At 62.9% G+C, this 17,155-nt stretch overlaps 1 protein-coding gene across 16 annotated transcripts in view; it reads left to right on the top strand.

Moving 5' to 3' along the window:
* The window catches only part of FBRSL1 (fibrosin like 1), an 85,411-nt gene that overhangs the window by 6,263 nt on the left and 61,993 nt on the right, over window positions 1-17,155 (top strand). For 15 of the 16 annotated variants that reach the window (XM_067701285.1, XM_067701291.1, XM_067701287.1 and 12 more), the window contains exon 2: window positions 9,437-9,637. In XM_067701285.1, coding sequence (XP_067557386.1) covers window positions 9,437-9,637 — 201 coding nt within the window. Of the gene's footprint in view, window positions 1-9,436; window positions 9,638-10,475; window positions 13,145-17,155 lie in introns of those variants that run through there. The other variant, XM_067701300.1, reaches the window with a different exon arrangement.

Below are 17,155 nucleotides of genomic sequence, written 5' to 3' on the forward strand. Positions count from 1 at the left end.
GGCTTGGCTCCAGGCAGATAGGTGACTAGACTCGCCGGAGGCTGGGGGGAGGTCACGGGCTGTCATGACAGCGTCCGCCGTGCAGGCCAGGCGGCTGCTGGGCAGGAGCCGGCACGGGTGGGGCTCTCAGGTGGAGACGCCTGGGGAAGGTGGGTGAGGCGCTAGTCGGCTGGGGTGAGGGTGGGGATGTGGGTGGTCACTGGGGTCACCTGAGGCGCTTTCTCCCTCGGGAGCCGGAATCTGAAACCCGCATGGAGTCAAGTGCTTTGGGGACTTGGGGCAGACGTATTTGGCTCCAGTTGGGTGTGGAGAACCTTCCAGTGCCCTGGTTTCCCACAGTAGTCCTGGAAGGAAAACGCACTGCGCTACTCCCTTCATTCAGCTCACCAGGACTCTGTGTGAGTGTGGCGGGCGAGCTGATGGGATCCTGGTGCGCGCGGAACGTATGTGAGGGCAGGGACTGCCGGGTCACAGCCTGGCCTGGGGAAGCGTCTCAGTGGCCCCGGCTCTGCTCCTTCCTTGGAGCAGCCACCTGGGGCGGTCGCTGCCCTCTGGACGCCGCACGGAGCAGCACACGCTGACCGGCCGCAGGTGCCTGCAGGTCCCAGACAAGGGAGGGTTCTCTGGTGAGAGCTTAGCGTCAGCCGGTGACTGTGGTGAGCAGAGCCGCCATCTGCGCGAGGCACACGTGTGGCCCTGGCAGGGGGCCGCCACTCACACACCACTGCCAGGAAGGAGTGGGAGGCCCGAGTCCGGCCCGTCTGTGGTGATGCCGAGAGCCACGGAAACAGGAGCGACGGCCTCCGGGGCCTCGGCTCACTTCATCCTCCTAGCAGCCCTTGCAGTGGGTGCTTGCTGTTCCATTGTATAGACGAGAAAACTGAGGCATGGGGGTTAAGTCACTTTTTGAGTCTACAGGGCTGGCAAGTGGCAGCGCGGGATGGGAGCCAGGCACAGGGCGTGGGTCTGTGCTGCTCCTTGGGGGCTGGGGGCGGAGGCCATGTGACCAGAGAGCGGCAGGGCTCCCACCTGTCCAGCCTGGGCTTCACCTTTCTGGCCTAGGGCTGCGTGTCTGGCCACCCTGCCTTTCCTGTCCTTGGGAGGGAGGGGCCTCGCAGTTTCACGCTGAGTCAAGAGTTGACCCTGTGAGGATCAGGTTCCTGGTGGGTCCTCCAGACCAGCTTCCATGGGAGCTCCAGCCCTGCGTGGCCATCAGCCACGTCCTGAATCCTCTCCCCTGGCCCTGTCCCACTGGTCGCCCCCAGTCTGACATATTGTGCCACCTCGGGTGCCTGGCAGCTGCCACCGTCCCTGCAAATACTCTGCAGCCTTGGGTGGGGTGTTCTTGTGGCCCCAGGGCTCCCGTCTCTGTACGAGCCAATCCCCACAGGGACCGTGGGTCTGCCATGACCCCATCACTCAGCTGACCTCACACACCACAGCTGTCCCTTCTGCCCCCCAGCCCTGGACCCACATGCTGGTCCTCAGACCCTGGCAGGCCCCTAGCTGATGCTTTTCCCACGTGCTGCCTGGCCTGCCCTCAGCCCTGGCTCCGCCTGCGGCCCAGTGAGGATTTGTCAGACAGGAATGCTCATAGACTCGTCTGGATACAGCCAGGGGCCCCTGGCTCCAGAGATCACATCTCTGCCTGGCCCAGATCCCCTAGGGGTCCCTGTCTGTCATCTGCGGAATGAACCCACGTTCCCCTCGAGGCCTGGCCCTACCCATCTCCTCACCTCGGTCCCTGCACCTGCAGGAACGTCTGCCTTGGGGCCTTTGCCCAGCTCTCGCCGTCACCCAGGAGCAAGTTGAGGATGCTTCTTCCGAGGCCCTCCCAGCCAGCTGAGGTGGCCAGTGAAGCTAGTGAGTGTCTCCCTCTCCTCACGTGTGGCCCCTGCCAGCCCTGTGCCTGCTCCGGGTCTCAGTTTCCTCGTCTAGGGAGTGACAAGGTGGAAGTACCTGCCGCGTGGTCCTGCGCCCTCCCCGTCTCCTCTTCGAGGCCCTTCTCTGAGCTTGTTTCTCTTTGTGCCCCACCCGAACGGAAGGCAGGCACGAGATGCTTCAGCAGCAGCGGCCCCGGCCCCCACAGCTTCCCCTGCCGGGCCAAGACAGTGTGGGATGCGCTGTCTTGGCGTGGAGGAGCTGGCGGTCATGCCGAGAGGGGCCTGGACAGACTGACCTCGCAATGTCACTGTCAGGACAGTGGCTGTGACCGTAAATCCCAGTCGAGTGCGGGGCAGAGGGTGGCCCAGGCCGTCGGCCAGGGTCGCGGTGGGGGACCCACACGTGGACGTGGTCTTGGGTGGCGGTTCAAGCGGACCCACAGGGCGCAGACCTGGGCAGGCGGCCGCCTTCTTCCGCCAGGCATCGTCTGGCTTGTCTTCAGCAATGGGGTGGGTCTGTGTTTTGTTTCCAGGTGACTTCTCTGTCCTGGCACACTGCGGGGGCTCACTGGATATGTGAAGGGGTGGGTACAGGGCCTGGGAGGGGCCTCCCTCCCGGAGGGGCTCCCCACTCACGTGCAGGGGGCTGGCGCTCGGAAAGCACTCCAGATGCCGTGGTCGTCCTGCTGGAGGCCCGGCTCCCTGACCACCTGCCATCCAGCCATGCCGGCCTCACCAGGTGTTCAGCGGGCCAGCGGGAAACGGACCCAGAGGGACCAGGATGCAACGAGGCAGGTTCTGGAAGCTTCCGGAGCAGCTGAGATGTCAGTGAGGCCTTCAGGAAATGGTCCTCAAGGGCCAGGTGACTCAGGCAACATGACTTGCCTGGAGGGTTGGCACACTGGGCGTGGGGTTGAGGAGAAGACGGGCAGCGGTGCCTGTGTGGTGTGAATGTGACTTAGGCGGTGGACGGGTCAGGGAGGACAGTTCTGTCCCAGCAGCATAGCTGGAGGTGGTGACTGGACCTGGTCCCCACACCAGGGTTGGGACAGCCGGGACAGCTCCCAGTTCAGCATTCAAGCCCTGAGAGAGGTCAGCGGCAGGTGCTGGAGGTGTCCCCGGCCTTCCTGCACCTGGAGCAGGGCCCGGGGTGGGGGTCAGGCCAGGCAAAGGGACCTTCTCACCCCTCCATCCTGGCCCCGAGCCCACTGTGTGGGCAGGGAGGGGCTCTGGTGAAGGCTGTCTAAATGAAGGAAGATGCTGTCGTCATGGTTCACGGGGCCTCCTCAGTGTCTCTAGGACTTCCCTGATTTTGGCACTGGAGTCCCACGTCGTCACCAGAGCCTCCTTAGTCCCAGGCAGGCGTGGAGAGTTGGTCACTTGGGGGTGTCAGGCACCAGTTGCTGGTGGGTGGTGCAGAAGCTGCCTCCTATCTGGCCAGGGGGAAGGGGAGGGGGTTCCCGCTTGGGGAGAGACCCTGCGCTAAGCCACCTGCTCCCCCGACCACAGGAAAGGAGCACCTGCAGTTGAGTCTCTGAGGAGTGGGGAAGGCGGGGCGGGGCCTGGGGGCTGCGGTTTTACCCTGTGTGGGGTAGGGGGAGTTGGAGGCAAAACTTGCGGGTGAGAGGGAGTGAGCCACGTGGGTGCCAGGGCAGAGGGAGCAGCTGCGCCAAGGCCCTGGGGCAGACGCGCTCTGAAGGGCATCCAGGTCGGGGGATGACAGCCTGCCCGGTGAGCCATGGCTGAGGCTCTGAAGGTAGAGTGGGTGGGGCCGCACTCAGACTGGACGTGGGTGGGATGTGGCGTGAGCTCCTGGAACCATGGAGAGCAGGTGCCTGAACCACGAGTCGGGAGGGCTGCTGGGGCCCTCAGGTCCAGAGGTTCTGGGAGAAGGCAACCTCCGCCACCCGCAGCCTCCTGGCCCCTTACGGGGATGGGTCTCCAGGCCTGGCCCTGTCCTAGGGTGACATGGACATCCCACAAAGCCTTCCTCTGGGAAGTGGAGGGACAGGTGGGGTGGGGGGCAGTGGTGAGGGCCCAGGTGGGCCATCTGCCTTCTCACCCCCGGCGGCGAGAGTTGCCCAAGTTTGGTGACGAGGGGTGAGTTCTATGGGCTGGGGCCCAGGTACTGGGGAGCAGACCCCAGCGTGGTTCACAGAGTAGAGGGGCCCCCGCCTGGCCAGAGGGGTGTGGCCGCGCCTTTGCCTGCAGGGTCTGGGGGCCTGAAAGGGCCTGATCCAGGTGGGAGCAGGCAGCCTCAGCCCCCCGGTGAGGGGAATCATTCCAAGTCTGTGTTTACTAGTTGTAATTGCTTTTATCTCTCCGCGGTCGGTTTACAGAAGCGAGTTAGAAATTGTATCGGTGCTGCATAGTCATCCTGTTTAGGGGGGTTAGCAGGTGGTCACGTAAAATCGCTGCAGGAAGATCTAGTCTGATTTCACAGCAACGTGCCCACCCCCGCCCCCGTGGTCCGGGAGGGTCAGAGGGCCTGGCTACTGCGGGGGGCTTCGCTGCAGGGCCACTGCCTCAAGTCAGTGGGGGCCCGCAGTGTGGCTCAGAAGCGTGGCTGCGTGTGAAACCCCCGCACGCCTCAGCCTCGCTCCTCCCTGCAGGCCTGGGCACAGCTGCCGCGCCAGACTACAGATGAGGACACTGAGGCCAGTGAGGGCAGAACTCTGGCACTGCGTGTGCCCAAGCATGGCTGAGCCTTCAAAACGGGCCCAGATACACCCCCATGGGGCTGGTGTCACAGGCCCTCGAGGGCAGCCCCAGCCTCGGGCACCAAGCTCAGGCCTGGCTCGCGCTCACTAGCAGTGCGGTACAGAACAGAAGCCCAGGGAGCTCTGCGGTCGTTCTCATGGCAGTGGCTTGGGGTAGGGGCAGCTGCATCTGGACGCTGGTAAGCCCTGCTCCAGAGAAATCCTGCTGAGGTGGCGATTTTCCTTCCAGGAGAGGAAACTGGCAGGGCCCTTGGCTTAGAGTTCATGCTCTCGAACCTTCAAGCGGGAAACACTATGGGCCTCGCTTGGAGCCAGGACGTGTGCAGCACGAGGCCTCCTGCCTGCGGCAGCCAGGAGAGAGCCGGTGGTCCTGCCGTCCCCTCCGTCTGCACAAGGCCCACGCCTGGTGCACCTCAGCCCGGCCAAGGCAGGTGGCTTTCCTGCTCCCCCCATTCTTCCAGATGCAGGAGGTCCCGCCCTGGTCCCCACCTGCCACTGTGGGCTGTGGCCAGGATGGAGCTGGACTGAGTCCAGGCCAGGGGAGAGGCACTGGTGTTTCAAAGATTCTGACAATCTAGTTGTTTTTAATGAAAAACAACAGAATGCCAAAAACAGGTTTACAGAAGATGTGACGAGTTAGAACAGTCTGTGGTTGACAGACGCATCCTTTTTACCACATGAACGATGCGGTGGCCAGATGTGTCTGGAGAGATGACCTAGAATTTTCCTGAGGCCCTTCCAGAACCTGTGGAGGGGCCGAGGTGGGTCCCGGAGCGCGGCAGGGGCGGGTCTGTCTGAGGTGCTCACCACGTGAGTCAGCACCACGCTTGCTTCGCTGCACGTCTGCCCTTCCCTGTCCTTCTTTGTTCACAAATGCTTGTTAGAAAGACAGGTCCCAGGTGTCCCCCTGGGGCAGGCTGCCCCTGTAGATTCATGGGTAGTAGTGGACTCGTTCTCTGTGTTTGCTCGGACGCGCCACAGGCAGCCCTGTTCTGTTGCAGGGCTCAGACATGAGAGCTCAGAGGTCATCCCCCGGGCTAGAAGCAGTCTTTGTGACTTCAGCCAAGTAGGTCAGAAGTGTCCTCGGGTGGCCCTAGAAAGACCCTGAGGCGGGTCCTTGCTCCCTTCCTGCCCTGTAAAGGCGAGGCTCACCCCGCAGTGATGCGGGATGTGCGCATCCCAGGACCAGGTCGCACGGGGACAGGATGGTTAGTTACTCTTTCCGGAAGGAGGTGGCCCATGGGGAGGTCGGGGGAGATAACTTGCCACTTTCTGTGGCGATGAGAAGGTCAAGGTGGCCCACGGTGGGGGGGCTCCGAGGTGTGGGAGTCGAGAGGCCCGTTGTCAGGGCAGGCTTGGGCCCGGGGCCTGACCAGAACGGCTGCAGCCCAGAGACTCGCGTCCTGCCCGGGGCCCCAGGGTCTCCAGGGTCCCGGGTGTGCAGGGCGGGGTTGCCTCAAAGCCCCACCTCCCCACGCCCGCGGGGCCCCTCAGGTGGCGCCTGCCCGTGCCAGCCTGGCCCCAGACGGGAGGCTGTGTGGATGGGGCTGCATTTCCACCGCAGACTGAGTGCGGCAGGCGTCCCCTGCATGCGGGCGGGCCTCGTCCTGTCTGCTGAAGGCCTGTGTGGAACCAGGAGGCCCGCCCTGCTCCGAGGAAGAGGGGGCTCCTCCTGTCTGACGGGGGCCTTTCCTCCACCTTCAGACTGGAACTACTCCCGCGGCCCTCTGGGGTCACGAGGCCTCCCGCAGCGGGTCGCCTGCACGGTCGTGCCGCCGCCTCCTTCTAATCGAGCTTCGCCTGCGCACGCACGCTGTGGGTCTGTTTCTCTGGAGAGCCCTGACTCATGCACCCCTTACAGCGTGGTGCCTGGGGACTTGCCCTGTGTCTCCCTGGGGCCTCTGACCGCAGCCTGCTGGGCCCACCCTCTGCACCACGATGGGGCTGGGTGGAGGTGGGCACCCACGGGTGGGCAGTGAGGCTCTAAGGTAACGGCCCTGCAGACTGGCGCCCCGTGGTCAGGAGGTGACATCCAGGGTGGACAGGTAGGGACTCTGGGGGCCTCGCTGCTCTCCGGGGCCTGTGTGGGAGCAGCCTGTTAGCAGTGAGACCCTTGTGGGCTGGGTGACCAGGAATATCTCTGGACCTCTCTGGGCCTTGGCCTCTGTCTATAAGGGGGCTGACATTCATGCGTCACGGGCACACCAGGAGTCAATACGTATTAAGTACTTTGCGTGTGGAAAGCGAGCCACCTTCACCAGTGCTTCCTCGTCACCGGAGGGACAGCCTCAGCGTTCTTCGCCAGGGAAGCCTGTGGCCATATCCTGGGCCAGCTGCTGACCAGTAGAACCTCCCTCCTGGCATCACCATCCTGAGGAGACGGGCACCAGAGGGGGAGCATGGAACTCCTCATCACTTCAGGGACTTTGCACTGGCTGCTCCCTGAGGGAGGCTCCCTGGGCTCTGACCAGGGGTCGTCCCCAAGCATCCTGAAGTGGCTCCTTCCTTTCCGTTTCCCTGCCTGTGTTACCCTCCTGCCTTTTTGGGTGTCGTGACAACTCGCCTGTTGGGCCAGCTCCCTCCTGATCTGGTCCCAGGTGCCTGGAGCCAAACTAGCCTAGAGTCGGCGCTCACTGCCAGTTTAATGAGTTGGCCTATGAGCAGGGCCGGTGCTGGGAAGTCCTGGGGTCAGCAGGGGCTCTGTCGGCAGGGCATGAGGGAGAGTGACCCCCTCGGGCTAAGATGAGCTGGTGCCCTTGGGGTTCTGGCAGTGGCCACGGAAGTGCAGATGACCTGTGGGTGTCCCTGGGGTCTGATAGCCCAGAGTGTGAGCATGGGGAAGGGTCAATCCTGCATCCAGGACGTTGGGGTCCCACCTGCTGCTCAGGCAGAAGCCTGTGGAACTTTGGGCAGATCCATGTGTGGTGGGAGTGCTTCTGCGTGGAAGGGTGTCTGACCTCACAGATGCACCAGGACGAGCGTCCTGCCTGCGGCCTCACGGTTCAGCTGACCTTTAGGAGCCCCCAACCCCACTGGCACACCATCCCTCTCTCTCTTCCTGGTTGACGCTGAGTCAGCCCCTGAGTTGACACTGGGGACAGGGCAGGGATGCAGGGCGTGCAGGAAGGTGAGTACGCCAGCCCTTGGTGTGGGGTCAGAGGTCAGGGGGTGCCACATGCCCCCTCTTGAGAGGCTGTGGATGGCCCTTCCCTCCCCAGATCCTGCTTGAGCCGCAGGTCTGTGTGCCCATGCATTTGGGCCTGGGAGAGGAGGGGGATCTGCTGCCGCCGCCTTGTGCAGACACGACTGTGTGCAGCCGCCGAGGGGGGTGGTCAGTCAGCCTGCGATTGGACATGACTGCTCCCAGGCCAGGCCACGGTCCACACCAGGCGGGGCAGCTGGGGGGCTTCCGTGCCTGGAGGGACAGCTCCAGTCTGGCTGACCTCATTGGCACTCCTCTCGAATTCTGGGAATTGTGGCCCCCCTTCACTGGACGAGAGGAGGGACGTGGGGAGTCGTCTTGAGGTAGCTGCTGGCTCCAGGTCAGAGGAGCCCACGTGGCAAGCACAGCACATCCCTTTCCCTGCCGCCAGTCCAGGGGACCACAGCAGGCTGGGACATTGGTCCTTCCTGCCACCTGCTTAAGTGGCTTAGGGACGTTTCCTGGGGGGCCGTGAGGGTGTCACCTGGGATAAGTCACCATTGCCCTCATTCAGGCTTTCCTCTTCCCCTCCTTCGTGGGCAGATACTTTCGGAACCTTCTGGGTCCCTTGTTGGCATTTCCTTAGCTCTCTCTTTAGCAGCCCAGTGGCGCTGGCGCTGCCCCTGGTTACCCCATGGACCCAAGCAAGAGGCCGGTGGGTGCACCTTCCCTCTTCACCACCAGTGAATGCCAGGCATCTCTGGGCACATTGGCAGAGCTGCGGGTGGTGGTGGGTCCAGGCCCCCTTTGCACAGTAGGAGCTGTGCAGGCAGTGCAGAGGCCCAGCCGCCCGTGGGGATGGGAGACCATGCTGCCGTTGTCGGCATCGTTTTAGCACGTGCTTATTAGACACCCACTGTGTGTCAGGCCCGGCTCCAGGCACTGGGCACAGCTGTGAACAAGGCAGGCCCAGCTCCCTGCTCCAGGGGTGACGTCTGGGGTCGCTGCAGCTCTGCACACCTGGCTGACGTGGAGACTGCTTTCCCAAGACGGGCTCCCATTGGGTCAGGATGCCAGTTGGGCATCCTCGAGTTGGGCTGATAAACCCACGGGTGGCTCAGGACCAGGGGACGGGGCAGCTGGAGTTGCAGCATCTCTGCCTGCAGCCAGCTACTGCGGTGATGGCCCTCAGCCCAGGGCTCGCCCCGGTCTCAGACCAGGAATCCAGAGGGTGCCAGGATGGGCCATGCCTCCTGAAGGCCAGCCCAGCCACCAGTCTCAGCAGCTGCTTCCTGCTGAGCTTGGGTGAGGCCTCACACTGGGCCAAGGATCAGGGCCCCACGTTACTGGCTGGGCTCCTCGGGAAACTCACCCCAGTCACCCTCCCCAAACCCCCAGTCCTGACAGGCCCACCCACGCTCATCAGACCCGTCTGCCGCCTACCCATTCACCCATCTCCCTTCATTCCCCTTCATGTGGCCCTCCCAGGATGGGAGGCTCCTTCCCGAGGTGTGGCAGCCTGACAGCCCACTGCAGGGGGGTGGCGGGGAGTGGCACCTCCAGGTAGGTGCTGTCACATGCCCAGGGCCCCACCTTCGGCACAACGTGGTCTCTCATGGTGTCACTGGTGGGATAACAGTTGGAATCGTGTCACTGCCGATTAACTGGCTTTGTCCTTCCTCACCCCACAGAAGGACATGGCCCTGAAGCCACACGAGCGGAAGGAGAAGTGGGAACGTCGCCTTGTCAAGAAGCCCCGTGAATCAGAAAACTGCCCGACTGCAGAGCCTGGTGAGAACGGGCGGCCCCTGGAGGCAGGCAGCTCCGAGCAGGACCTGGAGCCCACCTGCGACCGAGGGGAAAAGAAGGCCCCGCTGCAGCCCACCAAGCAGGTGAGCGCTGGGCCCTCCCACTCCGAATCAAGGGCTCCTGGGCGGCCGGGGGGCCACGGCAGCACCTGGACACCACCCGTCGGCATCTGGGCCTGCCTGGCAACGCGCTCCATTGTTGTCGGGGGTGGGGTTAGGGGCATACGTGGATTGGGGCCGGGGGCAGCCGCCTGCCGGAAGTCTGAGGGTGCTGAGTGGAGGCAGGGGACACCCCGGGTGGGGGGTGGGGGTCACAGCCAGAGAAAGGCAAACCAGGCCAGGAACCCAGGAACTGGGGGCAGGGGGTGCTTGGCTCAGGCGGAACTGGAGGGTGCACCCGCTGATAGGCTGGCCCCGTTTCCCCATTGCGTCTGTCAGGCTCCGCCGACTATGGGGTGTCCAGCGTGTCTGTAACGCGTGGGGACCAGGCTCATTGCTGGGTGCTCTCCATGTGCTAAACTTACGCGAAACGCAGTGGGTCTGCGAGACAGGGAGGGAGTCACATCAGTTGTGGTTGGTGGACCAGGTGCAAGGAGCAGCCCTGCTGGGAGGGGCCATCCTTGCTGTCACCCAGAGCCCAGCTGGCATGGGGCAGGGAGACTGGGGCCAGGGGCTTTCTCCCAGGGTACAGGGTTCTGTCCTAGGTGTCGGCTCAGCACTACAGCTGTTTTCCTCTCCAGGGACTCACTGGTTTGCGCCTTCTTTTCAGAGAGGGGTTCTTCTTGGTGTTTCACACTCCACTTTCAACTCCCTTGGGGATTGGAATGCTGGTGAGGGGGCAGCATGTCTCAGGGGCCTGGGCTGGATGGGGGGTCTACAGGCACACCTGCCCAGGTGGACACGTGCTCTTTCTTCCATGCAGGTGTGCTCCCCAGAAGGGGGGCCGCTCCCAGCCAACCACTGGGACCAGAACGGCCCGGCCCAGCGCCAGCAGCAGCTCCAGCCCAGCCAGCCCCAGGGGTCACTCCCAGCCCCGTGTCAGCGCTGCCAGCCCCGTCGGGCTCTCCCGGACCCTGGGCAGCCCTTCCAGCCCCAGCGGCCACTCCCGGGTCAGCGCAGCTGGCCCCAGCGGTCACTTCTGGGCCCAAGACAGCCCAGCCAGCCCCGGCGGTCACTTCTGGGTCCAGGTCAGCCCTGCCGGCCCCAGCAGCTGCTTCCAGCCCCAGATCAGCCCTGCCGGCCCCAGCGGTCACTCCCGGCTCAGCCCCGCCAGCCGCGTTGGGCACTCCTAGCCCCCAGGCAGCGCTGCCGGCGCCTGCGCTCCCTCCTGGCCCCGTGGCAGCGCTGCCGGCCCCTGCGGTCCCTCCTGGCCCCGTGTCACCTCTGTCGACCCCTGCGGTCCATCCTGGCCCCGTGGCACCGCTGCCGGCCCCTGCGGTCTGTCCTGGCCCCGTGCCACCTCTGTCGGTCCCTGCTGGCCCTCTGGCACCGCTGCTGGCCCACGCGGTCATGGATGGGCCCGTGTCTCCGTGGCCAGCCCAGCAGGGCATCCTCAGGACAGCGGTGCCGGCCCCCACAGTCACTCCTCGTGCTGCGCCCACGTCGCCGGCCCGCCAGCTCACTCTCGGGCCAGTGCTGCTGCCCCCGGCGGCTGTCCCTAGCCCCATGCCAGCCCCGAAGGTCCCTCCTGGGCCAGCCCAGCCGCCCCCGGCGGTCCCTCCTGGGCCTCAGTCAGCCCCAGCAATTAGTCGAAACCCCAGAGCAGCCTGGCCCCCCCAAGCCTTCACTGCTGGGCCCTGGACAGCCGTGCCAACAAAAGCGGCCACTCATGGACCCAGAACAGCCTCACCCGCCCAAGCGGCCACTCTTGGGCCCAGAACAGCCGTGCCGACGAAAGCGGCCACTTCTGGGCCCGAAACAGCCCTGCCAGCCCCTGCGGTCACTTCTGGGTCCGAGCCAGCCCTGCCAGCCCCAGCCGTTACTCCCTATACCTGAGCGCCCGTCACTCCTGGGCCGGCCAACCCCGCCCCGCCGGCCTCTCCTGGGGCCCCCGAGCCAGCCACGGCAGTCCCTGCTGGACCTGGTCCGGGCCCATCAGCCCCAGCTCTCCCTCCTGGCCCCAGGCCAACCCTGCCGGCCCCTGAGGTCACGACGGACTCGATCCTGCACCCCTGCAGTGGCCCGCCAGGCCCCATCTGTGAGCCCTGGAGCCTGACGCCCGTTTTCCCAGACCACCCCAGGTGTGGCTGTGCTGGGCCGGGCCAAGGCCCCCTCAGCCTGTGGCCCGAGATGTGTTGTCAGACTGGCCGGAGGCCTTCTCCGGACAGGCCGGGCCGTTTGCGGCTGGAGGCTGAGGCTCAGCAGAGACGGGAGCCCCTGCAGGGCCACCGAGCCGAGGCCCCCCACGCCGGGAAGAGAGGAGAGGACCACAGCGCCTTCCCACCTCCCGCCAGGCTGGCCCCCGCCGTGCCCGCTGCTCTGTGACGTGCACGCGCCCGGGAGAGGGCACACAGCCACCCCCAAGGCTCAGGCTTGTGGGCTGGGGGTCCTTTAGCATCTCTCTGTGCCTCTAAAGTGCCCACCTGTCCTTGGATGTTGGACTTCCACGCCCGGGTGTGCTGCCCAGCCAGTGTGTGAGTTTGTGTGCGCATATACACGGCGTGTGCTCTGCAAGTGTCTGCCTGTGCGTGGAGCGTGTGCGTGTGTGATTTTGGGGGGCGTGCCAGCTGTAGGCCTTGCCCTCCTTGGGCCCCACCCCATCTGGCCAGTGTGCATTCCCGTCCCCCACCAGGCAGAATGTGGGCACAACCAGAGCCAGGCCTGAGGTCCTGCTGCTTCCCTCTGCAAAGGGTGATGTTTGCCCAGCTCTAGAGTCCTGTGACTGTGGAGAGGGGACGCGAGGGATGCTCAGGGCTGTCTGTGGTTGAGTAGCAATTACTGGTGAGACAAGAGGCTCCCCCTCAGGACTCTTCTTCCACCCCAGTGACTGAGCACTGAAGCCGGGGGCAGTCTCCTGTCCACCCCCCCAGCTTTGGACCAAGAAAGCCTGCAGGGCCTGAGGCCATTCCCAGAATGTCCCCTCCCAGCATCCCACTCGTCCCCTACAGCTTTCCGGCTCCGGGCCCCCTAGGACGTCCCCGGTCAGGACAGACCTCACACTACAAACCTTTCTCTGCTTCCCCCCACTCCCACCCGACCCGCACCTGCGCTCAAGGGCCACCACCCCTTGCCCCTGACCTCTGGCTCAGGGCAGCCCCGCACTAGTGCTCCTGGAGTCCTGGGCACAAGGTGGGAGAGCAGCGTCGGCCACCAGGGGTGCCCTGGCCAGGCTCCCACGCAGTGCTCTGTGCGCCCAGTCTCACCCGGCTGTGACAGCCACCTCTAATACCGACCCGGTTCATGGAGGCCACGGAGGTGCCCCCCGGTTTCCAGACCCGAGCCTTCCTCCCTGCTTGGTCATGAGGACCCTGGCCCTCGGGGGGTCCTGACACCCAGAGCAGAGCCTACAGATACCTGGTCTCCCTCCCAGAAACATGGGGCTTATTTTTCTGATTAAAGAAAATAAAAAGTGCTGTGCCATTATTTTTATAACAGCATCAGTGTTTGTAATTTAACAAAGTATGTGTCGTACTGGAAGTGCTTTACTCTGACAAGTGGTTTTCTGCACATCTGGACTTGCCTGTCGTTCATTCCATTCCGGCTGAGCTGCAGGAGAGCAGCCAGGGGAGGGGGTGCCTGGCCTGGACCTGGCTCACTGCGTCACATGGTGTGGGCTTGGGGGGACTCAGCTCGCCATAATCACCCTCCAGGCCTCCCTGGCAGCCTCCTTGATGGATCAGCTCCACCTGTCCTGTTTCGGAGCCCCGGCTCTGGAAGGGGTCTTTTTCTAGATGCCACTGAAGGCGCTTCTGAGGTCTTGTTGTTGACCCTTCACGTTCATTCCCACTGTTCCCTGTCGTCATGCAGTGAGGGTGGCAAGGCTTCAGGCCACCCCCTCCCTCCCAGTGCCCTGAACTCCCAACCCAAGGGGCAGCGTGAGCATCTCTGCACCGCCCACGCCCCCGGCCCCATGCTCTTGTCTGGGCGTGGCACAGGCAGGCCAGGACTGGACGGGTGCAGCTGCTGCCTTTATAGGCCTTTCTGCTCTGGGCATGTTGGCTGCAGTGCTTGGGTGCCACTTAGTGGGGGAGACAGGACTGTCGGGGCACCATCTCTGATGGCAGAAGGGGGGTGGGGAAGAGGGCTGAGCCCACAGGGACACCACGGCTGGGGCCGCCCTCCTTCTTCCCCTCCGGAAGGGCCCCGACTGTGGGGGAGCTCCGAGGTGACTGGGGTGGGGCTGTTCCCTGTGTGATCGCTGCTGAGGAAGGGGCTTGGCTTCTGCCTGAACCTGCAGGGGCCCTCTAACCCCTACGGGGCTCCGCATGACTGCAGCTGGCCTCAGGTTCAAAGTGCTGGGACCTTGAGGGACGTGCACTTTGGCGAGGCACCCGCTGGCCACGGAGGGGACTGGGCTGCGTGTGTCGTGTCCCGGGGGACCCGTGTTGCCATGAGAAAATATAGGTCCAGTGTGGCCAGATCTTTGTTTCCGCGAACAACTGGAAACCTGGGTTTTTCTGTGGATTCAGTGAGTTTTGAAACTTTGGTGGCTAATTCTAATTTGATGACTCACCTTGTTGGCCAAAGGACACAGCTGTGTGGGCTCTGCGTGGCCTGGTGGCAGAGGTTGGGGCCCTGGCAACTGACCTGGCCCCGAGGCCAGGGGTGTGGGGTGTGGCCCACCCCGTCATAGGGAGAGTAGGGCAGCCCAGCCTGGTGGGTGGGGCTGGAGTGAGTCTTTGGGGGTGTCGTGGGGCTTTGGGGGAGGCCCCATGCTGCCCCAGGGAGCCCTCGGACGGAGACCAGAGCCTGGGCACAGTGCTCTACTGGGACCTCTCCTCCGGCCCTGCAGCCCACCTCCCCTTCTGCAGACTGGGCCGTGGGGAGGGGACAGGCACCTTCTGGGCAGGAGCCCCTGACTTGGTGCCTGGTCCCTGTTAAACCTGTGATGGGCAAGGGCAGTGGTGGTTGTGATTTGCTGCCAGGTTGAAGAGGGAGGGGTGACCAGGTGGTCCGTCCAAAAGCGGCCAGAGATGGAGCGTACTGTGCAGGTGCTTACTAAGGAGACCCCTTGGGATCCAGCCAGTGGGTGGCAGGGCAGCCCCGGGAGGTGAGCGTGGGCGACCCCTGATGAGTCCCTGGCCCTCAAAGAGGACCACACGCCACTTCCAGCGTCCACCTGGGACGCCCGGTCCCGGCTGGCAGTTTCCTGGGGAGGATTGCTTGTCTGCTGCCGTGCGCAGGCCTTCCCCATGTGCGTGTGCACGCACCTCTTCTGAGCACAGAGGTGCTCCACACGTGAATGCCTGGTCACTCCCAACAAGATCTACTCCATCACGTGGGAGACACTCTGGGGAGGACAGGCCCCTGGACCGGCCGCTCCCCGCACGAGGACGTCGTCAGCACCTAAGGCGCCGACACTGAGGATGCGTCCCGACTGAAGCAGATCACCTGCGCCCCGTGAAGCCTCTGTCCCTGCAGACACGGAATGTGACTCAGTCCCCCAGTATGTTAGGAGAGGCAAGCGTGTGTCTGGTGTGCACAGACGTCTGGCTGGCCCGCCTCCCCCCAGCCAGGGGCTGCATTGACCGCAAGACACCCCTAGCAACTTGTCAGAGCGGGGGTGGTGGTGTCTAAGGAAGATGGTGTCCATGTCCAGCCACCTGCCCTTGCCTGGGGGGCTTGGCAAGAAACCTATCCCAGGGGTGGGACTGGGGAGGTTGAGACTGAGGGGTGCACCGCCCAAACCCCTGGGGGGGTCCCAGGGGCCTTGTCAAAGGCAGGTCCTGACCCTGCAGGTGACGCTTGGAACAGCACACTCTTTGATAGGACTGTAATAGGAGCCACATTACAAGTATGAAGAGAAGAGACAGAATTAATCCTAATATATTTGAGATCCATGTCCCGTCGGCTCTGTGTATCCGCGGACGCAGGGGGCTGACTGGGCTACATCATTTCATATGAGGGACCTGGGCAACCGTGGATTTTGGTATCTGCAGGGGGCTCCTGGAACCAGTCCCCCACGGGCACCGAGGGACGGCTGTATTCTAAGCAGTATCGTTTCAGCATGCAGTCACTATGAAAATCATCAATGGGATATTCCAGTATTTTTGTACCCAGTCTTGGAAAGGCAGCGTGTATCTTACTCTGCCCTTATGCAGCCCTTCCCAGTAGAGACTGGCCTCAGACTGGTCCAGTGTGTCTCAGAACCGGCAGGGTGGGGAGGTGAGCTTCCCAAGTTCACTTTCTCCCCACACTTGCTCCTCTTGTTGGTTTCCTCATTCTCTCGCTCAGCCAGCCTTGGTTTGACCCCTCACCACTGGACCGCAAAGCCGGGCGCGTGTCAGCCTAGAACCTCCCCTTGAGCACCAGGCCTGTGTATCCAGGGCCAAGACCCTCCACTCAGATGCCACAGCCCCGCACTGAGTGAGAACAAGCCAGAACACAGCTCTTCTAAAGCTTCCCCGCACTTCAGTGGGGAGCCTTGCGTCTGCCCCAGTGATTGGGCCAGAAACGGGGAGCCACCTTCCACTGCTCACTCCCCTACCCAGGCCAGTCCTTTGCTTCTGCCTCCTACCTGTCCTTATGAGCAGGGTTTCAATAGAAAATTAAAATGGAAACAAAAATTCACCATATAGAATGTGTGGGGTGCAGCTAAAGCAGTGTTCGGGGTGAGACCTCCAGCTTCAGTGCTCGTGTTACAAAAGAAGACGGGTTCAAGATCAGTGACCTGAAGAAGCTAGAAAGAGAAGAGGAAGGAATCCTAAAGAAGAAAGAGGCGAATGCAAATGAGCGTAATTAGTGAACTAGGAAGCAAACGATAGAGTAAATAAAGCCAAAAATTGTTTCTTGGAGAACATCAGCAAAATTGAGAACTCCCTAGTTAAGACTGATCAAGCAAAAAAGAACGCAGATTACCAGTGTTAGGAACGGAAAAGGTAGTAGCACTGCAGGTGCTACAGACATGGAAGGGATGGCGCAGAAACGATTTTATTCCAGTAATTGAACAACCTAGGTGAAATGAACAAATGTTTTGAAAAATACAACTTGCCAAAACCGACATAAGATGAAATAGGTGATCTGAATAGTCCTGCACCTGTTAAAGAAACTGACTTTGTCACCGGGTGCCGTGCCGACCCGTCACGGCCAGCCCACCACCATCTCACCAGCAAAGACCTCACAGTCGGCCCAGGGACTGTTCAGCGACCACGCCTGTGAGGCAGCGTGTTGCTAGTGCCATTTTCAGACGAGGGCACTGAAGCAAAAAACAAGCAGCAACAGCAATAACAACACGAGGAAGCATCTCTGTAACTTGCCCAAGACAAGCAGGAAAAGTGGCTGAGCCAGAATTCAAACCAGGTGGCTCGGCTCCAGAGTCTCTGCCCTTGACCCTGACCTTTCCGTGGAAGACAACAGCAGCAGCTGGCCGGCCCCCGTCTCCCTGCCTGTCTGCGGGCAGCGAGGTTCCTCTCAGGAGCTCATTTGAGCATGCCCTTCCCTTGC

The sequence above is a fragment of the Pseudorca crassidens genome, chromosome 12 (assembly GCF_039906515.1).
Source record: "Pseudorca crassidens isolate mPseCra1 chromosome 12, mPseCra1.hap1, whole genome shotgun sequence".
NCBI lineage: Eukaryota > Metazoa > Chordata > Mammalia > Artiodactyla > Delphinidae > Pseudorca > Pseudorca crassidens.